At 42.4% G+C, this 27493-nt stretch overlaps 1 protein-coding gene across 1 annotated transcript in view; it reads right to left on the bottom strand.

Moving 5' to 3' along the window:
* Positions 1-17392, bottom strand: part of LOC308609472 (uncharacterized protein) — a gene marked incomplete at both ends in the record, with an annotated part of 62309 nt that extends 44917 nt beyond the window's left edge. Inside the window, 6 exon segments of the mRNA XM_081223123.1 lie at positions 2922-3923; positions 12825-12878; positions 13265-13430; positions 15463-15762; positions 16349-16767; positions 16769-17392. Coding sequence (XP_081079249.1) covers positions 2922-3923; positions 12825-12878; positions 13265-13430; positions 15463-15762; positions 16349-16767; positions 16769-17392 — 2565 coding nt within the window.
* Between the last annotated feature and the right edge of the window lie 10101 nt (positions 17393-27493).

The following is a 27493-nucleotide window of genomic DNA, read 5'->3' as shown; positions in this document are numbered from 1 at the left end:
ATTGTTCCCAGAATTCATGAGGAGAGGTCTGGCAGCTGAAAGCTTGACTTGGGCCTTGTGAAACCCAGAACAGAGAAACCAGCAGAAGCAACTTGGATTTCTCACCCACAGACATGTGAGAGAATAAATTTGTGTTGTTGTAAACTGCTAAATTTGTGGCAATATGTGGAATACTGGCATAAACTTCTGGAAGGGCTACAGGGTCTGTTAGAATCCAGTCTAGGCAGATGGTTGTGACACAGTGATTTCCTTGGTCCTTCCTCATCTACCATTTAGAAGGGAGGCTTTGGTTCTTTGCCACTTAGTTAAGCTCACTCATCAGTGTACAGATTCAGTGGCCAGTCTCAAATAAGTCGGCAGATTAAATTCTTTTTTCTTTCTAACCTTGTCTGCTTTCTAAAACCTTCTAACTTCAGGTTTATCTTGCAAGAACCTGTAGATCCTGTGCCTAATCTACTCACAAGCCAATTTGGAAAAAATTTTGAAAGTGTGGTGGAAGCACCCAGAGCAGATGAGCAGACTTCTAAACTTCACCTCCAAAGTAAACAACAGTGGTTGGGGCTGCTGCTAGAAGAGAGATTCCACAGTCAGGGATGGGACAGACAGGGGATGTCTGCAGGGAGTTGGAATGCTCTAAATCAGGGGAAAGGTGGGTGATTCTGGGTTTTTCTGTTCCACTGGAGCAGTGCAGCCTTATAAAATGAAGCAGGGGAGAGCTGGACAGCAGGTCAGGATCCAGATGTGGGCATGAGGGCACACTGGGGAAGACCCAGGGGAAGAGCAATGTAATTCGGAAAGGACTGGATCTGATCCCATGTACAAGCACTGGGTAGAATCAGCCCTAAAAGAACCCTTTGGATAGGGGCAGGAGAACCTTAGGCAAATGCAGGCCATAGATAGTCCTCACTTGGTGTTTAATTCTCATTTTCACTTTATTAATACACCTGGGTTTAGTACATTGGCTGCAGATACCTTCTTTTTTTTATTTACCGGGAGACATTGTGGAGTAATAAGAAGAGAAATGAATTAAAAGATAGAAGGTTGGCCTCAGGCTGGGAGGGGTGGAACAGTGTGGGCTCTAGAGGAATTCAGACCAGGGTTCTAGTCCCAGCTCTGTCACTTACAAGCCAGGTGAACTCAGGAAAATTGCAAAACTCTGTGAGCCTCAGAGTCTTCATCTGTGAAATGGACTTGATAAGTAGTCCTCTTGCTCTTGCTTCACATATATCATGTAAATAGGAATGTTGGAATGTAATTTATGCAAGACACTGGCACAGTCTCTGGCATTTATTGGGTTTTACTAAACTTTAGTTATTACTATAATTATTTTCACCCTAAAACCTACTAACTTCCCCCTCTGGTTTATTATTTTTTTAATCCAGGAAATATCATAGAATTTGTAGCTCTCTAGGATATGGCATAAGAAATCAGCCAATATGTTGCTTAGCATGTTAAACTAAGTTACTTGCTGTATAAATTTTCTTAGGATATATTATTTATTACTGGTGTGGGGAACCCTACCCAGTTTGATGCAACTCAAAATTCCTGAAATTTGTGTCAAAGTCTATTTCCATCCCTCCCTTATATCTTCCCTTCCATCCAAAACACTTGTGTTTGCAATTACTTTACCTCCATCACAAATCTAGTTCTAACTTAGAGTTTACCAAATTACATCCCAGATAACCTAATTAAAATGCCCATCTATTGGATGGACTATGTCTCTCCCAGCCCAAGGCAAAGATTGCCAGCACAGTGGCTTCTGAGCATCCCGCCTCATATAAGTATCACCCTTAATTCTCAGACACTCCCTTGTTATAATGTGCACAAATCACCTATTTTGTGGACTATGTTCCCCCACACTGGAAAAAGAGCACAGGCCCTATTCCACTCCCGCCCCAGGTGAAGATCGCTCTGCTTTATACATGGTCTTGAAGTAACTGCTAAAAGCAGCTTTCCATTCCAGGCTTTGGTCTCTCAATCTGAGACACATCATCTGAGATTTTAGTCTCTGCCTACCACTCAAACAAACTCATCTGACCCACCACGCAGCTTAATTAAAATTACCTCCCACTGAAGGGCTTGCAGTTTCCCAAGGTCTCAAACCCTTTTACCATGGGATATTTACATTTCACTACAATTAAAACCCCCAAGTCCTCACACCATCTTTTGACTTGTCCTTTTAGTGGTAGGGGATATCTTACAATATTCCTTACATCATAGCTGCTCCAAGACTTTAAAATTCTACTTTAAAATTCTATGGGCAGGAATGGTTCTTGTTCATCTTAGTATTCCCCATACTAACAGGGAGCTTTGCAAAGATTAGATGCTTAGTTATTGTTAAGGGAGAAAAAAGTGGGCCACTGAAAAAGAGGTCTAATTTATTACAATATTATTTCTCCAATATTAATAATAATAAATATTATTACAATAATGTTTATTACAATATTATTTTATTTATATATATATATAATGTTATGAAATAACAGACCAAAAGTGATAAATGAAGCCAAGAATTTATCATCTTTTATTTATTTCTCCATTTCTTGACCCCAACTATTACATTGTTGAATTTTTCACATTTCCAAGGAAATGCCTCGTCTATTGTCATGTTATCTTATTCCAAATTACTAAATAAGGTAGAACTTTTCCAATTAGTTTTACGAAATAATAAAACTCTTACTCTTAAATCTCATTCACAGCAATCAGTGTTTGAGCAACATCACTCATAAACTGGGATTATGAAGCTACTTAAACCTTGTATTAAAAGGAACAATACTTTCAAAAATGATCCAAGTTACTACATGGAACAGAAACACAAATATATGTTATACACTACGTTGTCTGCAGCCCCACCCCAACCTTCTACTACTTAGAATGTGGACTTCTCTTTTTAACAACAATGTGAAGAATCTGCCTCAGACTCTGTTGGGGTGGGAGGAGCTGCTGGCTATGGCCCTGGAGCACACGCTGGCCAGGGCAGTAGTGCCAGCCCTGGCTGCAGTCCTGGCTCGGGCTCTCTCTCCCTCATCTCTCAAAGCCTCTTCATACCAGGATGGGAAGGCACTGGGGACCGTATCATGGATCTTGGCCAGAACCTCCAGCACTTTCATCTTGCTGGTTTCAGTGTGGGCTCTCGGGCCCCACAGAAACTCATAGCGCGGAGGATCACTGTTGGGCACCTGACAGTACTCCAGGTACCTTTCCCGCACTACATCTTTGGTGATAAGCTTCCTGGGCTCCCCAAAAATGAAGTGCTTCCTCCCCTCATATAACCCCATCACATTCAATATTTGCCAGACTTGCTCCTCAGTGGCACAATTGCCCTTAGTCAATATCACACCCAGAACAGCCATTAACAGGCCTGTCTTGGGAACCTCTTTATCATCGCTCAGGTTTGCATCATAGCTTGGTTCTGGCTTGTTGACAAGGACATAGATGGGCCAGTAGGGATCCACTTCCTTCAGGTCAAGGCCAGAGATCATCTCCAGGTGCTCAGAAGCTCTCTTGAGGATCTCAAGGAAGTGGTTCCTATAAATCTGGATTATATTTCTCAGCATGTCTGCCTTGGCAATAGGCTCTTTCATTTGATGCTTGTACAACAGGTAGTACACCAGTATAACCACCTTCTCATCCATATGGCCTCTGTAGATGGGCTCAGTGTATGAAACAGCTCTGGCTCTCTGACCCTGTGGATTGCAACATGACCAAGCAATAGGTGAGTTTTTGGAAATAGCTTTGCAATGAGGAGGGGAAGAAGACGGGAACTCTTCTCCCCCTCTCACAGTGGCCTGAGCACCTACCAGATCCTCGGGCTCGTCTCGGGCCTGGCAGCGTTTCTCATGGGCACAGAGCTTACTCTTCTGACCCCGAGGCATGATGACTTTCAACAAAAGCAGCAGGCAAGTGGCGGGTGACTCAGTGACCTAAAGGAAAGAGGATGAGATTGCTGGGCCACTTCAACAGGGAGATAGATACAGCCTTGGCCTCTACTGAAGGCCGCCTCTGCAGGTTTCCTTGAGGGCACTGTTCTAGGAGCCCACAAAGTTCCTATTCTCTAATTTGCCTCTTCCCTGAGGACCCTGTGGAAATAACTAGGGTGTACCTTAACTCCTACCTACCAAATCTTCCTGGGGCTCACTGGGGCTTAGAGCAGTGGCTCTGTTCCGAGTTAACGAACAGAGTGTCATCACTTCACTTTTGGCAAGCCCTGGGGTTCCTGTGCTCTACTGGTCTGATGCTGACCCCTCATTTCAAAATCCTTGTCACTCTGAGACCCCAGAAGTGGAAATGAGCAGAACTTCATTGTACCACACTTGCCTGGGGATGCACAGGGAAGAGAACACAGAGCTCTGTGGGACCCTCTCTATCCTTGGATGATTAGCGGTCTCAGTCCTCACTCAGTGCCCTCACTTTCGCTTCTGGTAGGGCCTGGGACTCCTCCCTCTGCTGACATGAGACCTATACTCTCAGAGCAAGGCCCTCAAATCCTGAAAGTCCTGAGGAGGAGGTTAGGGAGGCCTCAGTCTAACCCATCTGCCCCAGGTACCCTCGGGGCTAATGGCATGGATAGGATTCTCTGTGACCCCCACTGTTCTGAGGCAGGTGGTCCCCCCGGTCCTCACTCGGGATCCCCACACTGATGGTTGGAAAAGCTTGGATTCCCTCCCTTTAATGACCATGAGGCTGCCGTCTCAGCCCAGACCTCGTCTTGCTGAGAGTGCCCGAGGAGCACACGAGGGGATGCCTCGGCCTCACCCCCTTACGGGAGGCCGCTTAGGGCTGACAGCGGTGGTGGGGCTTTGCGAGGCCGCCTTTGTCAGGGGTGGGAGTTCCCCAAGACCTCACTCGGCGCCCTCGCTGTAACAGGCCGCGGGGCCTGGATGCACCTCCCATTCTCGAGTGTTCATTCCCCCAGGAACACCAAGAGACAGACGTCGCCTCTACCCCCATTAAAGCCTGGGAGCCGTCTCGCTGTTGGTCTGAAGCTGACACCCTGCTCTGCCCTCATCCCCTCAGGGGAAATTTTGAAGATACTTACAGGTCGTTCCGTCAGATGATTGCCGTGCAGGTTCTCTCAGGGCTGAGAGCAGGGCGGAACTCTCTGGGGAGCCCTTTAATCTGGACTGGCCGGTCCCCTCAATCCTAACTCTGGGTCTTTACCGTAATTCCACACAGAGCCTGGAGCTTCTCCCTGGACCGACCTGATGCTGCCTTCTCAGACACCACAGGCAGAAGTTGGCCTGCGTCACATCCTTACCCCTACCTAGGCCCCTCGCCGTGGCTGGCAAAAGGGGCTGCGCTCTGCAAGGCCACCTATGTGCCCGGGGCGGGTGGTTCTCTCAGACTTTGCCCAGGGTCCTTGCCTTTAGTCCTTTAGGGCCTGGGACCCATCCCTCTGCTAGTTTGAAGCTGACACCCTGGTTCCACCGCCCTCACCCGCCTCAGGCCCCTCAGAGGGAATTTAGAAGGTTCTCAGAGGTTGCTACATTCCTGCTTGGTTTCTTTAAGGGCTGATAGCAGGAGCGGGGCTCTCTGGGAGCCTCTCTAGTCTGCGACGGGCGGTACACTCACATCTAACTCAGCATCTTTCCTGTAATTCCAGGTAGAGCCCAGAGTGCCTCCCTTAGCGTACAAGACACCGCTCCCCTCAGACCTATGCCTTCACTTCCCTGAGACCCCAAGGCAGATATATCAGAGTGCACCACTTCCGGCCAGCTTTGCCTGGGGTCTCCCAGGACTGACATGGGGTGAGGGGGCGGAGTTCTATGGGTTCGACTTTGTTCTACAGGTGGGGATTCCCTTGGAATTCACATAGGTTTTTTTTTTTTTTTTTAAACTCCGGGCTGATCCTGTGTATCCTCCCTCTGGTTAACTAGACTGAAACCAAGGCCCTCCATACATCGCTCTCCAGGTTTCAAAGGGTGAGGTGAAGGGACTTCTTGAGCCTCACAGCCATACCGGGGTTTCCCAGAGCTGACACCAGGAGCAGGCCACTCTGCTGCCCACATGTTCTGGGGTTCCTTCAGAAATCAAACAGTATTCTCATGTTTACTTCTGTTAGTGCCTGGGACCCACTCTCCATTGAGCTGACACTCAGGTCCAATGCCCCCAACTTTTTGAGTCCCCAGAGGGGAAATGCAGAAGGCACTACTTTAGGAAATCCCTGCACAGAACTTGCCAGGACTGAAAGCAGGGGTGAGGCCCTGGGGTCCACTCTTCTGGGGTGCGGGGTCCCCTCAAACTAAATCAGGGACCTTACCTAAACTCCAAGCAGAGACAGGAACTCTTCCCTCTGCTGACCTGATGCTGCCCACCTCAGATCAAATTGTTCACATCCCTTAGACACCCAGAGACAGAATTCAAGGGAAGCCATTTCCAGCCACCCTTTCTGGAGCTTCCCAAGGCTGACAACAGGGATGGGCCTCTGTATGTTGGCACCTTCTGTTCTGGAATGGCTGGTCCCTCTGACCTCATTCAGAGTCCTCACCTTTAATTTTGTTAGGGCCTGGGATTCCTCCATCGGCCAGCCTGAAACTGACAGGCTGGTCCACTGACCTCACTTCAGAGTTTGATTTTACTGTATTTACTACAGATCACTGTGATGATTTCAGGAATGGCTGGCACAGAATTTTCTTTTTTTAATTTTAATTCAATCATGTTAAACCATAAGAGTTATTGCCATAAGAGAGATATAGCTTTGGATTCCACATATATCTGTCATCCCCAGTCCATTTAACAAGGAACTACACAAACTACATGGTTCTCCATCTGCCCTGTAAATGTTTGCATTGTGGGCCAGCTCCCTACTCCAGTCAGTATCTGGTAGCAACACAGACCACCAAACAGAGCCAAAGTACTTCTGCCCTCTGGTGTGCAAAGAAATCAGGAACCATGGAGGCAGTGCAAGCTGAGGATAACGCCTGAGTTGTTTTTCAAGGCATGTCTATACTCAGCCCTTTATTCCCAGAGTCACTGAGGTAATTAGCCTTAGGGAATTCCTCCTCCAGTTTCCCCCTCCTTGCATCTGCACACCCCCTTCTACTCATTAGTAATACTTGCCCAGTTAAAAACTGACCTGGATCACCAACCATTTCCTTCCACTTGCATAGCCTCAGCCTCAGCAGGAGGGCCACATACATGGGGAGAAATAGTCGTCTCCCTCAGGCATCAAGACAGCTCTCAGCCCTGGTACACTGGCAAGGATGCATGGAACCACCAGAGTAGTGAAGAGATGTACCCTCCCAGAATCCGTCAGTAACCTCACTTGGTGGATGACACAGGTGAGCTAGCTATACTCTGCCTGACATTGGGTAGGGGGATTCTAAGGGAGGGTGGGGTATCAGGCGTGCTTCTGGTACTTTGATCCAGTAGACCTTCCCACTCAGACCACTCTACAACTTCAGGGTGATAATGATGATCCAGAGATTCCCTAGCCTTTCCATGTAAGCTGTCCAGTACCCTCCACCAGATTCTCCACCTTCTCTCCTCCTTGTACCTTTTCCACCTTTTGCTGAAGTCCGTGTACAGCTCCCCGACTTCCAGCTGCCCTATAGGCTCTCTGGACTTGTTTCAATATTTGATCTCTCTCATGGATTCTGGAAATTACTCCCCCCATCCCACCATCACCCCTCCCAACATCCTCCTGATGTCCCTCACGTAGTGATGTTTTCCTGTCCAGGCTCATTTCCTGGCACCTGATCATTCTGACAAATCCTTGCTTCTCAAAGTAAAGGGAACATTTAGTTGACATATCAGAATTCTTAAAGCGTGCACCTAGGGCAATCGTGGTACTTAAGATATCACTGAAGAAACTTTGCTTTATATGGGTGAAGGACTAAATTAATTTTCTGCTCGATCTATTTAGAAAATAGGGAAATAAAAATTAAAGTAACAGTGAGATGATATATTTTCAATCAAAAGTTTGACCAAAATTTAAAAGTTTGATAAAATAACAATGAGAGCTTAATTTATTCACATACATAAATATGTGAGAAGATAATTTGGTATAGCATTCTTGGAACAGAATATCAGCAATATTCATAAAAGTTTACTATCATAACACTCCTTCCACTTTAACCTAATTGCACTTTTGTACATCTTTCCTATGATAAAACATGCACATTTGCCCGAGGTTGATGTTCGATGATGTTGATGTCAGTTCTGTTAATCATAGCAGCAAATGAGAAACAACTTGTGTGTCTGTCAGAAAGAGAATGGTTCAATTAATTACAACACATACACACTTTAGAATCCTAGGGAGTAGTTAAAAGAGTGACACGATCTATATATGCTCTCACGGAAAGATCCTTCATTCATTTTATTCAGTGACAAGGGCAAAAGTCAGAACAATAGTGTTATACATGTATTTTAAAAACAGTGTATATTTCTAGCACAGGTATGTAAGATTAGGCCTGGAATAAATGCTAAAATATTACACAGAAGAATTTTTAATGCAGTTACCTCTGGGCAAGGATGAATTTTGGACGAACATGGTAAGGAAGAGGAATTGTAATTTCTTCCTATTGTTAGAATGTTTGTTTGTTTGTTTTTGTTTTTGTTTTTTACATCTTTATTGGAGTATAATTGCTTTACAATGGTGTGTTAGTTTCTGCTTTATATCAAAGTGAATCACTTATACATATACATATGTTCCCGTACCTCTTCCCTCTTGCGTCTTCCTCCCTCCCACCCTCCCTATCTCACCCCTCTAGGTGGTCACAAAGCACCGAGCTGATCTCCCTGTGCTATGCGGCTGCTTCCCACTATCTATCTACCTTACGTTTGGTAGTGTATATATGTCCATGCCTCTCTTTTGCTTTGTCACAGCTTACCCTTCCCCCTCCCCATATCCTCAAGTCCATTCTCAAGTAGGTCTGTGTCTTTTATTCCCTAGGTCCTTCATGACTTTTTTTTTTTTTTAATTCCGTATATATGTGTTAGCATACGGTATTTGTCTTTCTCTTTCTGACTTACTTCACTCTGTATGACAGACTCTAGGTCTATCCACCTCATTACAAATAGCTCAGTTTCGTTTCTTTTTATGGCTGAGTAATATTCCATTGTATATATGTGCCACATCTTCTTTATCCATTCATCCGATGATGGACACTTAGGTTGTTTCCAGCTTCGGGCTATTGTGAATAGAGCTGCAATGAACATTTTGGTACATGTCTCTTTTGGAATTATGGTTTTCTCAGGGTATATGCCTAGTAGTGGGATTGCTGGGTCATATGGTAGTTCTATTTGTAGTTTTTTAAGGAACCTCCATACTGTTCTCCATAGTGGCTGTACCAATTCACATTCCCACCAGCAGTGCAAGAGTGTTCCCTTTTCTCCACACCCTCTCCAGCATTTATTGTTTCTAGATTTCTTGATGATGGCCATTCTGACTGGTGTGAGATGATATCTCATTGTAGTTTTGATTTGCATTTCTCTAATGATTAATGATGTTGAGCATTCTTTCATGTGTTTGTTGGCAGTCTGTATATCTTCTTTGGAGAAATGCCTATTTAAGTCTTCTGCCCATTTTTGGATTGGGTTGTTTGTTTTTTTGCTATTGAGCTGCATGAGCCGTTTATAAATTTTGGAGATTAATCCTTTGTCAGTTGCTTCATTTGCAAATATTTTCTCCCATTCTGAGGGTTGTCTTTTGGTCTTGTTTATGGTTTCCTTTGCTGTGCAAAAGCTTTTAAGTTTCATTAGGTCCCATGTGTTTATTTTCGTTTTTATTTCCATTCCTCTAGGAGGTGGGTCCAAAAGGATCTTGCTGTGATTTATGTCATAGAGTGTTCTGCCTATGTTTTCCTCTAAGAGTTTGGTAGTTTCTGGCCTTATGTTTAGGTCTTTAATCCATTTTGTGCTTATTTTTGTGTATGGTGTTAGGGAGTGATCTAATCTCATACTTTTCCATGTCCCTGTCCAGTTTTCCCAGGACCACCTACTGAAGAGGCTGTCCTTTCTCCACTGTACATTCCTGCCTCCTTTATCAAAGATAAGGTGACCATATGTGCGTGGGTTTATCTCTGGGCTTTCTATCCTGTTCCATTGATCTATCTTTCTGTTTTTGTGCCAGTACCATACTGTCTTGATTACTGTAGCTTTGTAGTATAGTCTGAAGTCAGGGAGCCTGATTCCTCCAGCTCTGTTTTTCGTTCTCAAGATTGCTTTGGCTATTCGGGATCTTTTGTGTTTTCATACAAAATGTGAATTTTTTTGTTCTAGTTCTGTGAAAAATGCCAGTGGTAGTTTCACAGGGATTGCATTGAATCTGTAGATTGCTTTGGTTAGTAGAGTCCTTTTCACAATGTTGATTCTTCCAATGCAAGAACATGGTATATCTCTCCATCTAGTTGTATCATCTTTAATTTCTTTCATCAGTGTCTTATAGTTTTCTGCATACAGGTCTTTTGTCTCCTTAGGTAGGTTTATTCCTAGATATTTTATTCTTTTTGTTGCAGTGGTAAATGGGAGTGTTTTCTTGATTTCACTTTCAGGTTTTTCATCATTAGTGTATAGGAATGCCAGAGATTTCTGTGCATTAATTTTGTATCCTGCGACTCTACCAAATTCATTGATTAGCTCTAGTAGTTTTCTGGTAGCATCTTTAGGATTCTCTATGTATAGTATCATGTCATCTGCAAACAGTGACAGCCTTACTTCTTCTTTTCTGATTTGGATTCCTTTTATTTCCTTTTCTTCTCTGATTGCTGTGGCTAATACTTCCAAAACTATGTTGAATAAGAGTGGTGAGAGTGGGCAACCTTGTCTTGTTCCTGATCTCAGTGGAAATGCTTTCAGTTTTTCACCATTGAGGATGATGTTGGCTGTGGGTTTGTCATATATGGCCTTTATTATGTTGAGGAAAGTTCCCTCTATGCCTACTTTCTGCAGGGTTTTTATCATAAATGGGTTTTGAATTTTGTCGAAAGCTTTCTCTGCATTTATTGAGATAATCATATGGTTTTTCTCCTTCAATTTGTTAATATGGTATATCACGTTGATTGATTTGCATATACTGAAGAATCCTTGCATTCCTGGAATAAACCCCACTTGATCATGGTGTATGATCCTTTTGATTTGCTGTTGGATTCTGTTTGCTAGTATTTTGTTGAGGATTTTTGCATCTATGTTCATCAGTGACATTGGCCTGTAGTTTTCTTTCTTTGTGACATCCTTGTCTGGTTTTGGTATCAGGGTGATGATGGCCTCGTAGAACGAGTTTGGGAGTGTTCCTCCCTCTGCTATATTTTGGAAGAGTTTGAGAAGGATAGGTGTTAGCTCTTCTCTAAATGTTTGATAGAATTCACCTGTGAGGCCATCTGGTCCTGGGCTTTTTTTTTTTTTTTTGCAGTACGCGGGCCTCTCACTGTTGTTGCCTCTCCCGTTGTGGAGGACAGGCTCCGAATGCGCAGGCTCAGCAGGCATGGATCACGGGCCTAGCCACTCCACGGCATGTGGGATCTTCCCGGACCAGGGCACGAACCCGTGTCCCCTGCATCAGCAGGCGGACTCTCAACCACTGCGCCACCAGGGAAGCCCTGGTCCTGGGCTTTTGTTTGTTGGAAGATTTTTTTTTTTTAAGAAGATGTTGGGGGTAGGAGTTTATTAATTAATTAATTTATTTTTGCTGTGTTGGGTCTTCGTTTCTATGCGAGGGCTTTCTCTAGTTGTGGCAAGTGGGGGCCACTCTTCATCGTGGTGTGTGGGCCTCTCACTGTCGTGGCCTCTCTTCTTGCGGAGCAAAGGCTCCAGATGTGCAGGCTCAGTAGTTGTGGCTCATGGGCCTAGTTGCTCCACGGCATGTGGGATCCTCCCAGCCCAGGGCTCGAACCCGTGTCCCCTGCATTAGCAGGCAGATTCTCAACCACTGCGCCACCAGGGAAGCCCATGTTCGAAGATTTTTAATCACAGTTTCAATTTCAGTGCTTGTGATTGGTCTGTTCATATTTTCTGTTTCTTCCTGGTTCGGTCTCAGTAGGTTGTGCTTTTCTAAGCATTTGTCCATTTCTTCCAGGTTGTCCATTTTATTGGCATAGAGTTGCTTGTAATAATCTCTCATGATCTTTTGTATTTCTGCAGTATCAGTTGTTACTTCTCCTTTTTCATTTCTAATTCTATTGATTTGAGTCTTCTCCCTTTTTTTCTTGATGACTCTGGCTAATGGTTTATCAATTTTGTTTATCTTCTCAAAGAACCAGCTTTTAGTTTTATTGATGTTTGCTATCGTTTCCTTCATTTCTTTTTCACTTATTTCTGATCTGATTTTTATCATTTCTTTCCTTCTGCTAACTTTGGGGTTTTTTTGTTTTTCTTTCTCTAATTGCTTAAGGTGCAAGGTTAGGTTGTTTATTTGAGATGTTTCCTGTTTCTTAACGTAGGACTGTATTACTATAAACTTCCCTCTTAGAACTGCTTTTGCTACATCCCATAGGTTTTGGGTCGTCGTGTCTCCATTGTCCTTTGTTTCTAGGCATTTTTTGATTTCCTCTTTGATTTCTTCAGTGATCTCTTGGTTATATAGTAGTGTATTGTTTAGCCTCCATGTGTTTGTATTTTTACAGATGTTTTCCTGTAATTGATTAACTGTCACACAGTAGTTGCTCAAAAAAGAGCAACTATTAAAATTTGTTATGACATTAGCCCTCGTCATTCCTGGAGGATTTTCTGAGAAGTTCAAATATCCTTGCAATTCAACAACTTTTTCTAGTGCCAGTATGTGACCTGTGTTTTTCAAATACAGGGTCACCTCAGCTTTCAAAAGGATCTCCTAAATCTCAGCAGGGAGGACGCACCCTTCTTTATTCTTAGCACCGTTCTGCACTGACCTTTTCAGTAACCTCTGTAATCTCAGTACACTGAGATTTTTCTTCTTCCTTCTGCTGCATGAAAAAATCATACTTGTGAGTCTGTGCTATTCACCACCTGTTGAACATGCCTGAACACTTGTACAGATGTCTCTAGGCACACTGGAAAAGCAGGGTTTTCCTCTGGAGCAGATACAGACGAGAGTCAGGAAAATGATGGTCAATTTCTTTTTCTTATTAAAGCTGGCATCTCCACCAAGGAGACATTTTCTACCTCAGTGGTAGAGTCAATAGTCATTCCACATAATGCCCATAGCTTTATCTCTGAAATTTGTGAATATGTCATGTCACATAGCCAAAGGCACCTAGTGTATGTAATTAAAATTATGGAATGGACCTTAAAATAGGGAGGTTATACTGAATTATCTGGGTGGGCCCAATCAAACAACATGAGCCCTTACAAGCAGAGAACTTTTCTCTGGATGGATGCAGAAGAGAGATGCAGCAGAGGGGCAAGTAGGAGAGTTTCCACAAGAGACAGATTCAATGTGCTGTTTAAGAAGCAGGGGCCCATTTGCAAGGGCTGAAGGAAGGCCTAGAGGAACTATGGCATCTCCAGCTGACAGTCTGCAAGGAAACGGCCTCAGTCTTATAACCACAAAGAACTGAATTCTTCATAGAACTGGATTCTGAGAGCAACCTGAGTAAGAGTGGAATGCAATTCTTCTCAGCACCTACCAATGAGAACCCAGTCTCCGACAGTTTGATTTGGGCTTTGTGTAGCCCTGAACAAAGAAAACAGCACAGCCAACCCATATATCCCATCTACAGAAATGTGAGATAATAAATGTGTGTTGTTGTAAGTCCCTTAATTTATGGCAATTTGTTTGTCAGCAATAGAAAAATACTAAATCCTCCTAAAAACCTGAGTTCTTAGGAATCCAGCCTCTGCAGATGGTTGTGACACAGCGATTTCCTTGGTCCTTCCTCATCTACCACTTCGGAAAGAAGCTTTGGTTCTTGGCCACTTAGTTAAGCTCACTCTTCAGTGTATGGTTTCAGTGGTCAGTCTCAAATAAATCCCAGGTTAAATTCTCCTTCCTTACTAACCTCATCCGCTTTCTAAAATCTCTTCCCTAACTTCAGGGTTCTCTTCCAATAACCCGTAGATCCTGTGCCAAACCAGACTTTACTCACAGGCCAATTTGGAAAAAAACTTTGAGTTTAGGGGAAGGGCCCAGAGCAGATGAGCAGACGTCTAAACTTCACTGCCAAAGTAAACAACCACATGGACGGGGCTGTTGTTATCAGAGGGATTCAATAGCCAGGGACGGGACAGACAGGGGACATCTGTGGGGATTGGGAGGCTCTAAATCAGGGGAGAGGCAGGTGATTCGGGGCTTTTTTTTCCACTGGGAGCAGACAGCAGCCTTATGAAAGGAAACTAGACAGCAGGTTAGGATCTAGATTGTGACAGGAGGAAGACTCAGGCCAAGAGTGATATATTTCTGGAAGTGCTGGATACGGGCAGAGTCAGATCTCAAGGAACTCTGGGGGTAGGGGCAGGAGGAGCCTAGGTAAATTAAGCTCACAGCCTATCCTGAATTGTTTTTAATTCTCATTGTAATTTTTACTTATTATACCTGGAGTTAGTCCATTGGCAACAGGGTCCTTCATTTCATTGCCTAAAAGACATTGTGGAGTGTTGAGAGTAGAACTGAATTAAGAGACAGAGCAACTGCTTTATTCAAGGAGTGGAGCAGTGAGAGCCCTAAATGAATTCAGACCAGAGGTCTAGTCCCAGTTCTGACACTCATGAGCCATGTGAATTCAGGAAAATTGCGAAGCTCTGTGAGGCTTTTCTATGAAGTGAGTTTGATAAGCCCTGCTGTGTAGGACTCCTGGGATGTATGTAATGTATGAAAGCACCAGGCACAGTGTCTGGAAAGTATTGAGTCTTTTCATGATTCACAGTTATTACTATTATTATTTTGAACCCAGACCCTACCAAAATCTGCTCTATGATTTTTTTTAATCCAAGAGATATCAGAGAATATGGGGCACCCTATATATGGCACAACATATCAGCTAACATGATGCTTAGCAAGTAAAACTAAATTACTTACTACATAAGTTTTTGAGGTTATGTTATTTATTGTGTGTCTAGGGGAATCTTCCCCAGTTAGGTGGAACTTAGGGATTCCAGAATTTGTGTCAAGCACCAACTCCTTCCATCCTTTCCAACTGTCCTTCCATTCAAACCACCTCTATTTTCATTTATCTCAGTCCCATTAAAAATCTAGCCCTAACCTGGGGTTTGCCAAATTACACACAAGACAACCTAAATAAGATGAACTTCAAATGTAGTGGACTCTGTCTCTCCCAGGCCAGAGCAAAGATCGCTAGCATGGTGGCTTCTGACCACATGCATGTCATAGATGATCACCCCTATTTCTCAGAAATTCCCTGGGGATTATGAGCATAAAACACATAGTTCATGTGCTGTGCTCAACTGCACTGGGAAAAGGACACTGGAAAGGATGTAGGTCACCTTCCATTCTTACCCCAGGTGGAGAACTTTCTCTGGTTTATCCATGACTCAAACGTAACTGCTAGAAGTTTTCCATTTCAGGCTTTAGTCTCTCAACTCTAGACACACCTTCTGAGGGTCTGGCCCTTGCCCACCACTCCCACAGCATCATCTGACCCACCTCCCAGCTTACAACAGCACTGACTCACACTGAAGGACTTGCCATTTCCCAAACCCCCTGGCCTCAGGGCATTTACACTTGACTGCTCACTTCTGGATCCTCCTATGTCCTCTCCTCCTTTTGACCTGTCCTTAGGTCTTAGGGTGTATCTCATTATCTTCCTTACTTTACAGCGGTTCCTAGACTCTAAAATTCTATGGGCAGAGTTGGTCTTGTTTTTCCTGACATTCCCAGTAGTAGCCCAGAGCCTGCCAAAGAGCAGATGCTCATGGAATGTTTGAGAAATAGATGAGACAGTGTGCAAGAGGTCTAATTTCTTATGATGTAATTAATTCTACATTCTTGAATAGAGTAAGCACATCCAAGTATATATCTCTTAATTTTACAGAACAACAGACTAAACGTGATAAGGGAATGTAAAAATTTATCGCCTTTTACTTTTTCCTCTATTTCTTGATCCCAACCATTTTACTGCTGATTTCTTTTCACATTTCCAAGGAAATGCCTAACCCAATGACATGTTATCTTGTTCCAAAAAACTAAATGAGATGGAAAATTTCCCAATTCTATAAAATAGTAAAACTCTTACTCTTAAACCTCATAAACATCAATAAATGTCTGATTTACATCATTCATAAACTCAGACTCTGAAGCTACTTAAACTTTCTACTAAAAGGAGCAACATTTAGGCAAACTTATCCAAGTTACTACATAGAACAGGAACACAAACATGTTCTATACTCTGTTTTCTCCAGCCCTGCCCCAGCCTTCCACTAATGAGAACATTAGCTGTTCTCTTTGAACATGTAGTAAATAATCTTCCTCAGCCTTCACTCAGGGTAGGAAAAGTGGCTGGCTATGGCCCTGGAGCGCACTCTGGCCAGGGCAGCAGTGCCAGCCCTGGCTGCAGCCCTGGCTCGGGCTCTCTCTCCCTCATCTCTCAAAGCCTCTTCATACCAGGATGGGAAGGTAGTGGGGACCGTATCATGGATCTTGGCCAGAACCTCCAGCACTTTTATCTTGCTGGTTTCAGCGTGGGCTCTTGGGCCCCACAGAAACTCATAGCGCGGAGGATCGCTGTTGGCCATGTGGCAGTACTCCAGGTACCTTTCCTGCACTAAATCTTTGGCAATGAGCTTCTTGGGCTCCTCACAGATGAAGTTATTCCTCCCAGCATACAACCCCATTATATTCAGCAATTCCCAGACTTGCTCCTCAGTGGCGCAGTTGCCCTTCGTGAAGATCACACCCAGAAACAGTCATCAGCACACCAGTCTTGGGAACCTCTCTGTCATCACTCGGCTTTGCATCATAGCTTAGTTCCAGTTTATTGACAAGGACATAAGTATTCCTGTTGGGATCCACTTCCTTCACGTCAAGGCCAAAGACCAGCTCCAAATGCTCAGAGGCTTTCCTGAGGATCTCATAGAAGTGATTCTTGTACATCTGTATTACATTTCTCAGCATATCCGCCTTGGTAACGGGCTCTTTCATTTGATACTTGTACAGAAGGTAATGCACCAACATAACAACCTTCTTGTCAATAGGGCCTCTGGGCCAGTGCTGAGCGGTATCCTGGGCCTGGGAGGCTTTTGGCCTTTCCTCCCCTTGATTGTCGGCACCTTCATTAAATCTTATGCTTGAAACAGCTGCAGCAGTAGTGGTGGCGGAACGGACTCTCCCAGACACTTGAAGACTGCTGGGTGTTCCAGTGGCAGGTGAGCTCTGGGGAGCATCTTTGAAATGAGGAGATGAGGAAGAAGGGGACTCTTCTTCCTCTGGTACAGTAGCCTGAGCTTCCACCAGACCACTGGCCTGTTCTTGAGCCTGGCGGCGTTTTTCACGGGCACGAAGCTTACTCTTCTGACCCCGAGGCATGATGACTGACAGCAGGCAGGAGTGTGGGAAAGAAGGTAGATGACTCGGTGACCTGGAGGAAAGACGATGAAATGGTGTTATAGTACTCTTTAGTGAGGAGATACTGCCTTGGGCTTTATCGATGGCCATCTCTGCAGGTTTCCTTGCCAGCACTGCTCTAGGAACCCATAAGGCTCCTCTTCTCTGATCAGCCTTTCCCCTGAGGACTCTGTGGAAGTAACTAGAGTTCACCTTAGGCTGCAGCTCTCCAGCCCTACCTGGGTCTTAACTGGAGCTGATACAGGGTCTGGCAAGTCGAGGCCCTGTGGAGCCTCCTGTGTTCTGGAGTAGCAGGTGTTTCCCTCAGTTCACATTCAAGGCCATTACCTTGACTGGCAGCACCTGAGGTCCTGTGCTCAACTGCTTTGATGCTGACCCCTCACTCCAAAGCCCTCACATCCCTGACATCCTGGAGAAGGAACTAAAAGGGGACCTCATGTGAGCACACCTGCCCCCGTGTACCCTGAGACGACAGTAATGACAGAACTCTGTGGGACCACCTCCATTCTGGGATAATCAGGATTCTCACCCCTCACACAGAGTTCTTACCTTGGTTTCTTGCAGGGCCTGAGATTTCTCCCTTGGCTGACCTTAGACCTACCCCTTTGGAGCAAGGCCCTCACATCTCTGAAAGTCCTAGGAGGAGTTTAAGGAGGTCTCAGTCTAACATATCTTCACCGGGGACCCTTGACAGGAATGACGTCACATGTAGGGCTCTGTGAAACACCCTCTGTTCTGTGATGAGTGGTACCCTCAACCCTCCGGTTCCTGATAGTAGTTCCTCCCCTTGACTAACTGGTGTCCTCCCTTCTGCAGACCTGAGGCCTATAATAATCAAACCAAGGCTCTCATTTACCTGATATTTTGGAATATGCAGGGGGGTTGGGGAGCAGACTCAGTATGATGGATCTCTGAATGGTTTCCCAGGGCTGGCCACAGAGCAAGGGCCTGACTCAGTGTACCACCCCTCAGTCCTCACTTTGACTTCTAGAAGGTCCTGGGTGGGGTCACTTCCTTGTAATAGGGCCTTCATCTCCCTGTGACCACTGATGATAAAGTGAGAAATAGCTTGACAGCCCTGCTTAGCCTGACACCAGGGCTTATCATAGGGGTGGTGCTCTGTGGGGCCCTCTTTGTCTTAAGGGAGGAATTCCCTATAGTCCTTGCTCAAGGTTCTGAACTTAAAGCCACCCCTAGGACTCCTCCCTCTGCTACCCTGAATCCTCTAGCATTAGACCAAGGCTCTATATACCTCCCTTCCCTCCCCCCACCCCCACACTACCCCCTCCAACCAGTAGGTGAAGCGAGGGGGCACGTGGGCCTTACAGCCCTGCCAGCGGCCTCCCCGGGCTGACCACGGGGGCCGGGCTCTGTAGAGCACCCCCTGCTCTGGGGAGGCGGTTTCCCCTAGAATGCAAAGAGGGGCATTTATTGACTCCTGGCCAAGCCTGGTACTCCTCCCTCTGCTGGCCTGAGGCAGACGTCCTGGTCAAATATCTTCACCTCCTGGAGTGGCCAGACAGGACGTCAGGTGTGCCCAGTCCAACCACCCATGCCTGGGGTCTCCCAGGCCCATCTGCAGGGGCAGGGCGCCCAGGAGACGCCTCTGTTATGGGGGAGGGGGAGTTCTGCCAAACTCACATAGGGTTCTTCATTGACTCCTGAGAGGCCCTGCATTCCTCCTTCTGCTGGCTTAATGCCAACACCCTGGTCCAAAGTTACTATTATTCTGAGTTCCTGGGAGAATTCCCAGGGCAGTATGCTGGACAATCCCTGCCCAGAACCTTCCAGGGCCAACGACGGGGCAGGACTACGGGGCCTTCTGTGTTTTGGGTTAGAGTGTCCCTCAAACATATCCTTAGCTTACCCCTGTAGAACTGGATTCCTCCCTCTGCCGACCCGATGCCACCGGTCCTCCCACCACACGTTCTCACCTCCTAGACTCCCAAGACGGAAGTCAGTATGCAACATATCCAGTCACCCCTGCCCCAGGCCTCCGAGGGACGACAGCAGAGGTGGGGCCTGATTCTGTGGTGCCCCTCTGTTCTGTTGTGGGTGGTACCCAAAGTCCTCTCTGCAGAGTTAGGGCCTCGTTTTGGCTCCTGGTGCATTGATTAAAGGCTCCTTGGGAAATATCACCTCCCTGTATGCTCTGGACAGTTTCTCAACTTAAACCCTTGCAGACAATGGGTACGAGTCCCACACATGATGTGAGATGAAGATGCTGTAGCACAAGGTAGGGGGACCAGGACAGGTTCTGAGCTGTCAGAGAAAATGCATAGTAATGATGGGATCTCGTCGCTCATCAATACATACCCTTGCGAACTTTCTGTTTGAAAAGTTCGAACAGAACTTCCCTTCTTCTACAGGGAAGAAGCAGACCTGCATAATTTTGTGTAACCCAGATCTTTTTATCTTATCTAACATTGCTGCACAGTGTACTGAAATTCATTTCAATTTTGAGTCTCATTTATAACGAATATATTATATACCTGTTCTAATAATTGCTGCTTTTTACGCAAGGCTCTTGGTTTTACTACTGTTATCTGTACACCAGCTTCCTGAAGTCACTTACTCATTTGAAAAATCCGTGGCCTTTTCCTTTGGATTTTCTAAACTGATGATCAAATTTACAACGAATAACTTCTGTTTCTTTTTAATAGTCCTAACATTTATTTTGGTATTCTTATCCTCTGGCTGTGCGTTCCAGTCCAGTGTTGAACAGTAGAGTTGGTAGCATACTGCTTGCTGTGTCTTCTTCCTTACCTTAACGGGAATGCTACTAACACTTTGCGTTTCACATTTCAATTCTTTTGCTGTAGATTTTAGGAAATGAAAATTCCCTTCTAATGTCAGTTTGCTAAATGGTATTACTATGCGTTAGTGTTGAGTTCTTTTCAAAAGCTTTTTCTGCATTTCAGTACATGGTCAAAGCGTTTTAAAATTTTATCTGTTAATGTGGTAATATTTTAGGCAGTTTTTTCCTAATGTTATATCATCTTTACATTTCTTGGATTCAGCCTCGTTTTTCTACATTTAATTCACTGCTGTATTGAAACTTCTATGGGTTTATTTAGAATTTTTGCCTATGTGTGGGTGAGCTTGGCTCAAGTATTCTGTTTTCGGGGTGTCCTCAGCTGGTTTTCTTATCAAGGAGAGCTAGCCTGGGAAAATGAGTTGAAAGATTTCCCATCTTTTTGTATGCTTTGGATGTGTTTACATAAGATAATGGTTCATTTTTTGCTTATTATATGGCAGAACTGCCTTGTCCTGAAACATTTGAAGGCGGCTGAAGCTTTGAGGAGAGTTTCAGTTTGTATTTCTCAATTACAATTTTCTATTTCTCTTTGGATCAATTGGGTAATTAATATCTTTTCTAAATAATGGTCTATTTGCATTGGGGTTTCAAATTTAATGGCAACATGTATATTCTTTTCATTGGAGAAATTCTCAAACGTACACAACATAGAGAGACTAGTGTAGTAAAACCTATACACCTGACATTAGAATCAACAATTATCAATACATAGTCAGTCTGGTTCCACTTATACCCATAGGTACTCCAATCTCTGCCACTGAAATAATGAGAAACAAATCCTAGATATAATACCATTTCATCTTTAAATATGTCAGTGCCTGTTTCCAAAAGATAAGTACTCTTTATGAAACATAAACCTTATATGGTAGGATTATGCATATCCTACCTTAAAAAAACTAACTCTGTGATATCATCAAATGTCCAATTATTTTCCACATTTACCTGACATATTTTTTAAATGTTTTATCCTTGAATTAGAGTCAGATAAAATCTGTTCATTGTCATTGCTTTTTATGTCCATTAATTTATAGATCTTATCCTCCCCCCTCTCCAATAGATACATTACTTCTTTTTCCTTGTCATTTTGTTGCTGTTGTTGTTGGGGGCGGAAAATAACCCTCATCTTATGTTCAGTCCAGTTTCATATGGCCTGGATTTTGCTGATGCCAACACTGGTGGCCTTCTCCCCCTGTATTTCTTTAAATCGGTTGAAGTTGGATCAGATTAAGGTTTAACTTTTTTCTCTTTTTTTTCTTCTTCTGGAAAGACTGCTCCATAGGTGATACTGTGCACTTTTATTACTAGGAACCTAATGTCTGTCTCCATTTGTGTTGATGTTTGCAGTCTTTGAAGATTAGCATATTTATCCATTAATTAACTGAGAGTTACACAATGTTAATTTTCTCTTTCTATCATTCCTTCTGAACTTATTAGATGAAATATATATTTATGTAGAAACCTATCCTTGTCTTCCATTTGGTAATGATATTTATACTGTTCTCTTAGAATATTTAAATTCCTTCTGCACCTGTATTTTGTACAATATTATTAAACTAATATCACTTACTTCTGTTTCTTTCTTTTGTAATTGATGATAACTATAAAACTGTCAGTTATATCAGCGTTTTCAAAGAGTAGGCTTTTGTTCGTTGGCTTCATTGTCTTTTTTTTTTTTTTTTTTTTGCAATATGCGGGCCTCTCACTGTTGTGGCCTCTCCCGTTGCGGAGCACAGGCTTCGGACGCGCAGGCTCAGCGGCCATGGCTCACGGGCCCAGCCGCTCTGCGGCATGTGGGATCTTCCCGGACCGGGGCACGAACCTGTGTCCCCTGCATCGGCAGGTGGACACTCAACCACTGCGCCACCAGGGAAGCCCTTTTTTTTTTTCTTCATTGTCTTTTAATTAATCATTTCTACACTATTTCATACATTCTATTTTGGGGGGCTTAATATGGTGCTCCTCTAGTTTCTTGAAATTTTTTGCATGTTTTAAATATTTCTAATTTTTTTTGTCCATTAGGATTTTAATTTCAATAACTGTATTTTTATTTCTAGATATTGTTTTAGTTCTTTTTCAAATTAGCCTGTTCTTTTCCCTAATTTCTTATTCCTATGGTCTCTATGCTTTCTATTCTCTTTAATGGATTTTATTTTTAAATTGAGTTATAATTGACATATAACATCATAATAGTTTCAGGTATACAACATAATGATTCAACTTTTGTATATATTGTGAAATGATCATCACAATAAGTCTAGTTAACACCCATCACCACACATGGTTACAATTTTTCTTGTGATGAGAACTTTTAAGATCTACCCTCTTAGCATCTTTCAAATATACACATACAGTATTATTAACCATGTTGCCATACTGTACATTACATCCCCGGGACTTATTTATTTTATAGCTGGAAGTTTGTACCTTTTGACTACCTTTACCCCTTTTGCCCATTCTCCTCCCCCTGCTTTTGGCAACCACCAGTAGGTTCTCTGTATCATTGAGCTCATTTTTTTTTTTTTGATTCCACATATAAGTGCCTTTCTCTGTCTGACTTATTTCACTTAGCATAATTCCCTCAAGGTCTATCCATGTTGTTGCAAATGGCAAGATTTCCTTCTTTTTATGGCTGAATAATATTACATTATGTATATATATATATATACATATATATATATATATATATACACATATATATATATATGATATTTTCTTTATCCATTCATCCATTGGTGGACATCTAGGTTGTTTCCATATCTTGGCTATTGTAAATAATGCTGCTGTGAACATGGGGGTGCATATATCTTTTCAAGTTAGCATTTTCATTTTCTTCCAAGAAATACCCAGAAGTGGAATTGCTGGATCATATGGTAGTTATATTTTTAGTTTTTCGAGGAACCTCCATACTGTTTTCCATAGCAGTTGCATTATTTTTTAAATAAATTTATTTATGGCTATAAATATTCCTCTGAGTACCACTTGGGGTGTTTCCCACAAGTAATGCTAATAGAGCTTTATGTGTAGTGCTGGAATTTTTTACAAGCTGAATGTCTCTGTATTCCTTATGTTCTTAGAATTTTTTGAATATCTATATACATATATATACATACACACACACACCACACACACATATACATGCAAACACACACAAATACTAGTAAGTGGAGAAAATTATTTTGGAGAAGTATGTGAAGAGGAGGAGAGAAGCAGAGAATTATTTAGAGAGGTTTCAGGGTCCCACTGGGTGTTTTGCTTTGTTTTGTTTTGGTTATATATGATATAAGAGACTTGAATACATTTAACTGCTTATGACTGAATTGAGTTTTTCCTAGGAGTGAAAGGAGAGCTTCACATTAGAAAATCAAACAAAATAATTACAAATGCAACTGTCAGAGATTATTCAGGAGAACAGAAGTTACTTTCAATCGATAACTCAGGTAGAATTTAATGCAAGAAATTGGTTACTCAAGTAATGGAGAAGCCAAACAGGATAGAGTCAGGAAAACCAATACTTCACAACTTGAGGAAATCACTCCCATCTCTAGGATAGAGAGACAAAGAGAAGAGGTCGTGTTATGGAGACTGGGAGTTGGGGTCAGCAGGATCTAGAACCATGGTTAACCAATATACTGGGGGCTAGAGTCATAGAGAAGATGTAACCATTAAAGGAGAAGCCACTTGATTCAGAGAGAGAAAGGGAGAAGGAGAAAATGTCTGACTGTTTCTGTCCTCCTGGACTATAATCTGCTGGTGTCCTTGTTGCCCGATCCTTAAGAGTAGCCAAATATTGGAGAACCTAGGAGCTGCAGCCTGCAGGAGTTATCTCCAAAACACTAGAGAGCAGAGCAAAGAAAGAGTAAGGAGTGGCTCTGAGGACAAATAAGTATAGGGCTGGCATACCATAATGACATATTAAATGAGACAAATATACAAGTTGATAAAGAAAATTGTTTTATACAAATCAGTATTGATTCATGATAAAAAGAGATGTTATCAAACTAGATAATGGATATACCAAAAAAATACCCTCCATAGCAAACATCATACTTAGTGGAAAACCACTGGAAATTGGGAATTAGATAAGAATAGCTACTATCACTATTTTTTATTCCACATTGTAAAAGAGGCACCTGTCAGCCCAGTAAAAGGAAATAAATGAAATAAAGGCGTTAGAGATTAGAAAATGAGACCATTTAGTTGTCAGTTCTCCCCCAAATATCTCTAGGTTGAACAAAATCTCCATCAAAATCCCAGAAGGCCTTTATTTTTTTTAAAGAAATTGATATACTCTAAAATTTATGTGGGAATACAATGGACAAGAATAGCCAAAATGACTTCGAAAAAGAAAAGGAAATTTGGAGGACTAACACTACCTCATGTCAAGACATTATAAAGTATGATAATCAAGACAATGTGGTATTTTTGTAAAGATAGACAAATTGCTCAATGGAACGGAATAGAAAGACTGGCAATAGACTCTAACATATATAAACAACTGATTGTCAACAGTGGTGCAAAGGCAACTCAGTGAAGAAAAGATAGTCATTTCAAAAAATGATACTGGAACAATTGGAAATATACACACACACTTTGATCCATTACTTTCACTGTACAAGAAAAATAACAAAAAACGGATCACAGATCTAAATGTAAAATCCAAAACTATAAAACTGCTAGAAGGAAACATAGGGGAAAGCCTTTGGGTTCTTGGGCTAGGCAAAGATTTTTTGGATACTACTTCAAAAGGACAATTCATAAAAGAACAAATTGATAAATTGGATTCCACTAGAATTAAAAACATCTGTTCTTCAAAAAGACACTGCTAAGAGAATGAAAAGACAAGTAATAGAGTGGGAGAAAATATTTGCAAAACATATATATGGTAAAAGGCTTATATGGTAAAAAGCTACCCAGCATTTATAAAGAACTTTTAAAGCTCAATAATAATAAAACATATAACCCAATATAAATGGTCAAAAGGTTTAAACAGACAGTTCACCGAAAGACAGTTAAGAATGACAGAGAAGCACGTGAAAAGATGCTCAACATCATTAATCATTAGGGAAATAAAAATTAAAATCCCAGTGAGATACCACTACACACATATCAGAATATGCACAGTAAAAAGACTGCTCATACCAATTATTGCCAAGGATGTGAAGTAACTCTCAGAGACTGCTGGTGAGGATGTAAGTTGGTACATCCACTTTGGAGAACAGTTTGACAGTTTCTTAAAAAGTTAACCATACACCTGCAACATGACCTAGCTATTATACCACCAGGTATTTACCTGAGAGAAATGAAAGCTTGTATCCGTGCAAAGATGTTTATATGAGAGCTCAGAGCATCTTTATTTGTAATAGTGAAAAACCGGAAAGAACTCAAATGTCCATCAACAGAGGAATAGATAAACAAACTGTGGTGTATACATACAATGGAACAAACTATTGATACATGCTATAACATACATGACTCTCTAAATAATTATTTTGAGTGAAAGAACATAACACATAACAACATAACTCATACTGTATGATTTCATTTATATGCAATTCTAGGAAATGAAAACGAATGTATAGTGACGTAAAGAATATCATTCAGTGGTTTCCTGTGGACTGGGAGGGATGTGAAAGAGATTACGAAGGAGCATGAGGAACCTTTTGGGGATGATGGATATATTCATTATGTTGATAGTGCTGGTTGTTATGTGAATGTATTCATATGCCAAAATTTATCAAATTTTGTGCTTTCAATATATGCAGTTTATTGTATGTCAGTTACACCTTAATAAAGCTGTTAAAAATTCTAGAATGAGCCAATCCAATCTATAGCTGAAATCAGAACTGTGGAAGAGGAATGGTGTGGAGGTGGTCTATTGGAATTGGCTGGGAAAGGCATGACTGATCTTTGTGAGGTGGTGGAATAATACTATATCTGGATGGGGATGGGTTACATATGTGTATGCATTTGTACATTTAGGTTTTGTGAATAGCCTCTATGAATATTGTATAACAATTATAAGAATAAGATATGATTCAGAATAGAACAACATGGGGCTTCCCTGGTGGCGCAGTGGTTAAGAGTCCGCCTGCTGACGCAGGGGACGCGGGTTCGTGTCCCGGTCCGGGAGGATCCCACGTGCCGCAGAGCGGCTGGGCCCGTGAGCCATGGCTGCTGAGCCTGCGCGTCCGGAGCCTGTGCTCCGCAACGGAAGAGGCCACGGCAGTGAGGGGCCCGCGTACCGCAAAGAAAAAAAAAAAAAGAATAGAACAACATGAACTTTAAGAAAACAGGAATACCCAATTTTTACTGATAATGTTTAATTATCCACTTTATTTAATGCATTGGTGAAGCATAAGTTAACTATTACTTATTCCTTCTTAGCTTTGTATACACCAAGTATTTGAGTAATTTTCCATGCATTTTCCCTTTTCACATGGCTGTGATGGTATTGTATATACATTCTTCAAATGATCTTTCTATCTCTTAGACATTTCAAAGCCCATCTTACTCCTTCATCTAGAATCAATTCCTAATATTTGTTGGTCATAATTAACCCAATCCCAAATATCACAATAACAAAAAGACCAAGGTAACATTGCTTTGTAATTAAGGCTAGATAAGTTCTAGATGAGCAATTTTTGAAGCCAGACTGTTAAAAAAAATGTAGGTAGTTTAACTATTTACAGTGTTGCTGATAAACGTTCATTATTACCATAATGGAAGCAAGTTACTGTAAAATTACCATAAAAGTACAGGAAATATTCAATAAGTTACTTAAAATGAAAGAGAATAATAAACTAACTTACGGCAAACACGTTTATGTGGCCTCAAGGCATAAGCCCCAAAGAAGAGAGTCAGATGTAGTGTGTGAGATATTTGTATATTATCTATACCCTGTTACAGAAAGATAAGCTTTTTGAATGTTCATTTCACAGGTAGGTGGTATTTTGCTCAAAATAGGTTACTCCTCTTTGAGACTGCTCACCATATTGATCACTGGGCTTTACTTAGGCATTTGATATGGTCATTCTCATGTAGATCATATTTTGATATTCACATTTTTTTAACCACAAACCAGCTATTAAGATCTAACTTATTTTAACAAGTAATTCATGTAACAGGCATCCGTACCCCATCTCTACTACTTCTGTTATCCCTAAACTCCATATCTCATCAGTGACCCTCTACCCATCAGCAACAACCCAACGTCTTAGGACAATATCTCATGTGCTAATATTCAC

Source organism: Mesoplodon bidens, assembly GCF_964165515.1.
Source record: "Mesoplodon bidens genome assembly, chromosome: X".
In the NCBI taxonomy this organism is placed as follows: domain Eukaryota; kingdom Metazoa; phylum Chordata; class Mammalia; order Artiodactyla; family Ziphiidae; genus Mesoplodon; species Mesoplodon bidens.
This window is presented reverse-complemented; position numbering and strand designations above follow the sequence as displayed.